At 39.6% G+C, this 7,683-nt stretch overlaps 1 protein-coding gene across 1 annotated transcript in view; it reads left to right on the top strand.

Annotated features, from left to right (window-relative positions):
• LOC104159718 (interferon gamma receptor 1-like) overlaps positions 1 to 4,221 on the top strand; it is a gene marked incomplete at both ends in the record, with an annotated part of 4,473 nt that extends 252 nt beyond the window's left edge. The window contains 4 exons of the mRNA XM_009697703.1: positions 301 to 473; positions 1,973 to 2,133; positions 2,852 to 3,029; positions 4,106 to 4,221. Coding sequence (XP_009696005.1) covers positions 301 to 473; positions 1,973 to 2,133; positions 2,852 to 3,029; positions 4,106 to 4,221 — 628 coding nt within the window. The remainder of the gene's footprint in view (positions 1 to 300; positions 474 to 1,972; positions 2,134 to 2,851; positions 3,030 to 4,105) is intronic.
• Between the last annotated feature and the right edge of the window lie 3,462 nt (positions 4,222 to 7,683).

Here is a 7,683-nt window from a genome sequence, read left to right on the forward strand (position 1 = left end):
AGGTTGCCTAAGTGTAAATTAAGGCAAAATTTGCCAAATAACAGGGTGGTTGAGGTTGGTGGGGACCTCTGGAGCTCGTCTGGTCCAACCCCCCTGCTCAAGCAGGATCACCTACAGCAGGTTGCACAGAATCATGTCCAGATGGCTTTTGAGTATCTCCAGGGATGGAGACTCCACAACCTCCCTGGGCAACCTGTGCCAGTGCTTGGTCATCCTCACAGATACTTTGTCACAGGCAGTGTGTTGTAGAATGTTGTGCAACTGACATTATATTAACTGTTCCTTGATCTGTTTTTACAGTTTAGGTTACTATAAGATCGTCTCAGCTTGTGTGAACATTTCAGCTCATTTTTGTGATCTCTCAAGCGAAATATATGAGCCTTTTGCCTCTCACTGGCTTCGGGTTAAAGCTGTTGTTGGGTCACAACAGTCAGAATATGTTGAAACAAATGAGTTTATTTTGCAAAAGCATGGTAAGTTCCATCATAAACTAAACCTTGTCATTTTTTCCCAAAATTTAAAAAGTTAGTAATTATGATATTCCCAAATAAGACACAATAATATGGCGAAAAGGATAAAGTCAGGAGTCCAGGATGAAATGAAGCATGATGGTTGTTCAGTAGGAACTTCTGTAGTTCTACCTCTGTAGGGACTTATCAGCCCTGTCACTGGTATCTGAGTATTTTTTCCAAAACTTCTAAAGGCAAGAAAGTGATGCTGACGGTACACTCTGTGCATCCTTCCCATATTCTTGCCTGGTGTCCCAGACACAAATTTAAGGTAGGAAACTGTCACTGGAAGCTGTGGACCTTTAGGCATCACTGAAGTAGTAGTCAGGAGGTTGGTGATGCTTTGTTTGACACTCTAATCGCTTATACTGACAGCTTTGGGTGTCTAGGTACTATCTGGAAGCTCTGGCAGTCCACTGTAGCTGGATAACTAACAGTTACTCATTCTTCAAGTCAATCCTTTGGGCTGCTTTGGGAGAAATCACAGTTTTTCACATCAATATTGTAAAAGTAAACTGTGTGCCTAGATTCCAGGCCAACCTGTCCAAAACAGTGTGGCAGGCCCCAGCATTGCATGGCAGTGCAAAGCAGACACAACAAAGTGAGGAAAGACTGAGAGACTTCCTCTTGTACTTGCTCCGTTCTCAATATACAGCTTTCGGGCAGACCATTGCCCATGAGGTTCTCCCTGACTTGGGCTGTGCTTTAGATAGAGATGGATTTCTGCATTGCTGGAACTGAAGAAATGGAGTCCCTCTCTGTTTTCCGCTATGATTCCCTCCCCACCCAATAGTCCCATGACTTGGAATCAGTGGCTGCGTTTCTAGTGTTTGACAGAGGGACAGAATTCCTGGTAATAATGCTGAGTTTGACAGTCTGCGGAAAATCGGTAGCCATGTATGGAAGAGAAAGACAAAATCATTTTCCTACTGAACAGAAACTCATGTGTTCAGTCAGATCATTAGACACCAAAAATTCATGTAGGCCATTGCCATGGGAAATCAGGCTCCCTAAGTACAGTTGCTCAAGATGAGATTGGTTTAGATTTTCAGATAGCCTTTGTTTCTGTATGGTATTATCTTTAGCTGAGTGTGATTTATGGAGGGATCTAGTCAACAGTATTTTGTGTTCAGTTCTCATTCACATATATGTGTTTAATTGCTTTGTTACTTTTTTCTGTTGTCAGTGAGCTGAATTTTTATGGCCTTATGTGTATAGGAAAGTTGGATTGCTTAATAGTGAAATTCTGCACAGACAATCTCTGTTTCCATTTTAGAAGCAGATTCCTGAATATATCCAAATGCCTCTGTTACTTCTAAGTGTCACAGCTGTGCAATATTAACAGCATTGAAATAAACATGTAATTCTTCTCAAATATCTGATGAATTTTGGAAAGCTAACTATAAATAGCATATTTTATGTTAAAAGCTTTGGCCTAATAGCAAAGGTGCAATGTGTTGCAGGAAAAATAGGACCACCAAAACTGAATCTCTCGAGGCATGGCGATAAAATCATTGTTGATATTTACCATCCTGCATTCCCATCTGTGGAAAACCTTCCTTGGATCAGAAACATTTATTCAGAGCTCATGTACTCGGTGACTTTTTGGGATAGGAAAAATCAGGTAAGTTCTGAAATGAAAACTTCAAATTAAAAATACTTGTTTACCTTAAATGCATAAACAAGGAGTTCACTCTTATGAAACACAGAGCCAACAGATCAAGAAAACAGTTGAACGTAGCATAGGACTACTGAAGCCCTAAAATGTCAAGTGCGTCAGTGAGATACGTGACTGGAAGGTCTGGATTTTAGTTGTCCGAATGGATGTCTTACAACAAAAATGAGATTATTGCAGTAGCTGTACACAAGATAGAGTTACTTGATCCCATGCTGTTGTTTCTGCATGTATGCTAAAACATTGGTAACTTTACTTGCATCCCTTTCACTTGTCTAGACAGACCTTTCATTTAAGATTACCTTTCAGGAGATTGCTACTACTTTATTTTAGCAATGGTAGAGGGTGAACTTGAGGAATATATTTATTTACAGTTATCTTTTCATATGTATCCAGGTACAAGTTTTATAAGTGAATTAGGAATGCAAATCTCAACTATGAGCAGCACAAACTTTAGCTGAAAGCACTATGGTCTGATCAAATGTAACATCTTAAGGTAGCCCATAAGCTGATAGCTGAAGTTCACACAGCTTTTGCAAGGCACGTGGATGATATAGGAGCCACATCTAATAGTATTTTAACATTTTTTGGAAGTGTTGGAAGGTACTGTGACACTTATATTGTTGTGTTGAGTCAAATGATATAATGTCACTTTCTTTTTTTGCAGAGTAAAGATGAGTTCCCTGAAGACAACTGTACGATGTATAAATGTAGCCTCAACATCCCAATCCCTGCTGAAGGTTCCACTTACTGTGTTTCAGCGAAGGGAAGTTTATATGGCGAGCTGATGGTTGGCGCCCCATCAGAAGAAAGCTGCATTCACATTCCCCTCAAGCAGGCATTGAGTAAGAGGGTTCTAAAACTTTAGTAAGAACATACTGAGTCTGACCAGAGGTCTGATCTAGCTGAGTATTTGAGCTGTGATATAGCCATGGGATGACTTGGATGCCTATGGGAGAACATGAAAAAAGGGAAAACACGGTCATTCTTTTCCAAATGTACTTTCCCAATTCTAAAGACCTTTAAAGATCATGTATTATTTTCAAGTAACCCTGACTTTTTTGGGGGTGCTTTTCCTGCTTCATTGGTATTACAAAACCTGTTTTCATTGCACCTGATCATTGGTGTAATTAATAAATGACAAATGGATCATTCACTGAGTTACATGGTTTTCAGAAGCATTGTGCCTCTCTTCTAACAAATGGCGTTTTGCTCAGTCTCATTGCGGAGGAAAGTGTATATAGACTTTCCTGAGTTTGAAGCAACTATAAGCTTGCCGATACCTCAATTTCATGACCACGTCTCTCTCTTAAAGAGAACAAAGGCAACTAGCGACCCAACTTTGTATCTCTGATAGCCTCTTACACACTTTTTCATTTTACTTCATTATGGCCCAAAGCTTTACTAGAGAAGAGATAAAATTGATAGAAGTAGTTGTGTCCTTTCTTTTATGCACAAGAGCAGCAGTATGACTGAGGGGTAGGACATTAAGAAGAGTCAGACTAGTGGAATCTTGCTAGTCATAGTTAAGAATTCTATGTTTTGGAAGATTTCACATTTTAATTTTATTGTACATAGACTGTGTAATTATCATGTCAGTTAATGTGCTGTCACATGGAAAATGTACAAATCTGTCCCCATCTGTCATCTCTAAGGAACAAAACATTTGTAATAAAATTCCTTTACCTCTATAAACACATTGTGTTTATATAAATTGAAAATCTTCTGTCATTCTAATTTTTATTTACTTGATATAATGCTTTATAAATTAAGTTTTCCTGAGTGAAAAAAGGTGGTGAATTTGTCAAATTCACACATTATAGCTAAGCATTCTGAGCTATTACAGTTTCTCAAGATATTCTAAATGACACAGCGGCTTATTTTTCCAAACTTCCTAACAGATTTTGCTCTAACTTCTTAGGCACACAATATATCGTCATTCTGTGTGTGGTTATTCTGAGCCTGAGTCTAGTGTTTACAGTATGTTGTGGCTGCAAGAAACTAAGGAAGAAGAACATAAAGCTGCCTAAGTCTTTGGTAAGTTCAGACTTCTTATCTGTGTCAGGTTTGTAATATCCAACTAGGTAACTTTTATAACTATAACATCTTTATGCATGTCTTTTTATTTTTTTTACCATGGTCTCGTAGATGTTTAGGACTTATACCAGTCTAATATTCTGACAACCTCTGCAACCAGATGCCTTGTGTTTGTTTTAGGGCTAGACTTCAGTCTCTTTTTAACTGAAGTAGCAGTAGTTGGTCTAGTTTGAGAAAATAGTTCTTAAAAACTCAGTATGTGTGTAGATAGACAGGTTTGTATTCATTCTAGTAGCGGAGGCACAGAACCACAGAGTCACTGAGTTTAGAAGAGACTTCTTGACATCATCTAGCCCAACCTTTTGCTCAAGCAGGGTCAGCAAGAGCAGGTTGCCTAGGACTTTGTCCAGTTGGGTTTTGAATACCTCCAAGGAAGGAGACTCCGCGACTGCTCTGGGCAGCCCGTTCCAGTGTTTAACCACCCACACAGTAAAAATTGTTTCCTTACATTCAGATAAAATTCCATGTGTTTTGGTTTGTGCCCGTTTCTTCCTGTCCTGTCAGTGGACACCTGTGAGATACCTTCATTACATGGCAATATTGTGCTACTGCTAAGTGCTACAGTGTTCTTAATGATGTGCAGAGTAAGGGGAGAGGGGGAGTAATAGTGCTGCAGGAGGAGGGAAGAACAACTAGGGCAAATCTCTTCTCTCCCTGAGCAGTCACAGGGTAGAGAGGTCGACAGCTGCTTTACCTTAAAAGCTCCCTGTAGCTGTCCTTAGGGAACAGAGTGGGTGTTCCTTAAAGAGCAGCAGCAGGCCTTGCTTTCATATCAGGCAAGAGCGGGGTATCTGACAAGTCCTGTTATAATATCCTCCTGATGTCTAATTAGTCACAGCAACGGAACAATCAGCAGCAGTTGAAACAGCTTTCAAGAACTGCCATGTGAGACAGCAGTAAATGGTAGTCATATCAAGAGTGTATCTTCTCAACAGATGCAGGAGGTCTCATAAGGCTTCTAGAGAGAAGAGGTAATGATCTTAAACTTCAAGACCCTTTAAAGTGACTCCTTCATAGTGCGGGGGTAGCTCAATGCCTGAGATCCCCCTGGAGCCTGCTTTCTTTGGAACAGAGTATTAGGTGAGATTGCTCTGACTAAATGGAGATATCCAAGCCAGTGATGCTAGCGAGGTCCCCTTCTAGTAAGCAGTAATCTAGTCCATCGACTTATACAGCACAAGATGATTCATTTCATTGTAAAATAATATGCACTTCTGGTCAGGCAAAACACTCTAAATTGCCTGTTTGTTTCCATGGACTGTGACAGAGCCATGAGACTAGTTCAGAGATAGCCATTCTACTGTAGACTTTAAAAAAATCGGATGAGAGAAACCTGTCTGATGGAATCTGCAGCTGGACCCCAAATTCAAAACACACAGACCTGTGGAAAAAGTGAGACACTGGAGTTTTTTTTTATCATCACACCAGTATGTAACTAACTGAATACATAACGTTATGTCCTACATACACACACAGTAATTTTTGTGAAGGCAGTTCGTTGTAGCAAAAGACAGCTCATCCAAAATGACAGTGGTATGTATGCTCAAGGGATCCATAGTTATTCTGGCTTCCCAGTCCCACTGTGGTATCGCATCTAAGGGATCAGGAAAAAGAATATTGCACAAATAGAATGTGTGCTCCTTAACTCCTGTGAGCTTCCTGATGTGTGCTCCAAGTTCATATGTTAGCTCACCTTATAGAAACTCATTTTTGTGCCCATATTCTGAATTTACTGGGCTCTGTGTTATCTTGTGATTCCTAGGTTCCAGCATACCACGGTCTGGTTCACATTCCACATTGTTCTCTGTTGCTAAGGAGCTGAATTAAACCTATAACTATTGATAAAGATTGTTACCTGGGTGGTCAAGCACTGAGACTAGTTCCCCAAGGAGGTCATCATGGCCTCGAGCCTGTCGGTGTTCAAGAAGCATTTGGGCCGTGCTCTTAGATGTATGGTTTAACTTCTAGATTGCCCTGAGTGGAATCAGGAGTTGGACTGTACGATCTTCGTGGGTCTCTTCCACCTTAGGATAGACTCTGATTCTGTCCATTTTTGTTGAAGTACCTAGTGACAAATGTGAATTGCAGTGCTCATAAGGGTAGTTTCAATACAGGTGATATGAATAATGTGGGATTGTAAAATGAATAATTAATAACTTATGATTAATTATTGATTATTTTATGATTAATCACAGTAATGAATAGCTAATGTAAATAATTAACATGAATAAGTTTAATGATGCAAAGTTATTTCTGTAGACTTCTTGGAGCTGAGCCTGTCGCTGAGCTTTGAATGAGTAGTAGACATTTTTTTCTGTACAGGTTGTGACCATTGTGCTTTACCTGAGCTTGTCTGAAAATGAAACATCTAGGGAGTTTTTCCATCTGTTAAAAGGCTGGGCAAGGTGTCCTACCTGAGGACTGCTGCCTTCCAGTGGTCTGCTTCCTGGCAGCTTTAAATAGATGCTAAAACAACCTGTAAGTGACTTTCGGCAAGCTGGAATTCTCCAACAGAAGGAAAAATAAGAAAGAGTAACAGTCAAGCAGCTGCCTTTTGAGAGTCTCGTATACCCAAAGAAAAAAAATCCATTGCCATTTAGATCTCAAGAACTTTTATATCATCTTTTCTATGCTGTTTGTGACTCTGAAGGATAACATGTCAGTCATTTACAGGTCCTACTTCCACAGTGCAACTGTCTTTCAGTATGAGCAGTGAATGATTACTTTCATTAGAGAAAATGTTCATTTACATGTGTTAAACATCCTTATTCATAGTAGGATCCTACCAGGAACATGCATCTAGTGAAATGCGATAGATACCTTTACAAGACTTTATCATGCTAATCTCATGCTGGATCACAGGAGTCTGATGTTTCAGCAGTACAGCTATTCATTTTCTTTCATTTATCTCACAAAAAGTATTTCAGGAGGCCATCTCCTTCCACCCACCATCTTCAGTCACTCCAGTTTGTCCTGTGGGTGATTTGTCCTGTACTAAATTTTTGTTGTAAAATTTGTGATAAGGGCTTATCCACTTTAAAAGGAGCCTGGCCTTAATGTACTGATGCACTGTGGGCATCTCCCTCTCCTTTAACTCCACTGTTTTGTTTTTTTTTTTAGTGCCTCTTTAAATGGTGGCAAATATTTTGGTGGGCAGAAAGCACATGCTGTAAAAGAGAAAGATTCATTGAAAAACATCAATGTGCATTTTTTAGCTCATGCTTAAGTTAACTTTCCTGCTATCTGCTGGTGCTTTTTCTGAGCCTGACGGGAATGACAAGGCTGTGTTCTCTCCCTGTATTCATAGAACAGTTAACAGATATTCACGAAACACTTAAGAATTTTCTTTGACTCTCGCTTTTTTGGTTATACAACATACATTTTTGATTTGGAGAAATTGTA

This window comes from Cariama cristata, unplaced genomic scaffold (genome assembly GCF_000690535.1).
Source record: "Cariama cristata isolate BGI_N322 unplaced genomic scaffold, ASM69053v1 scaffold4793, whole genome shotgun sequence".
Taxonomy (NCBI): Eukaryota; Metazoa; Chordata; class Aves; order Cariamiformes; family Cariamidae; genus Cariama; species Cariama cristata.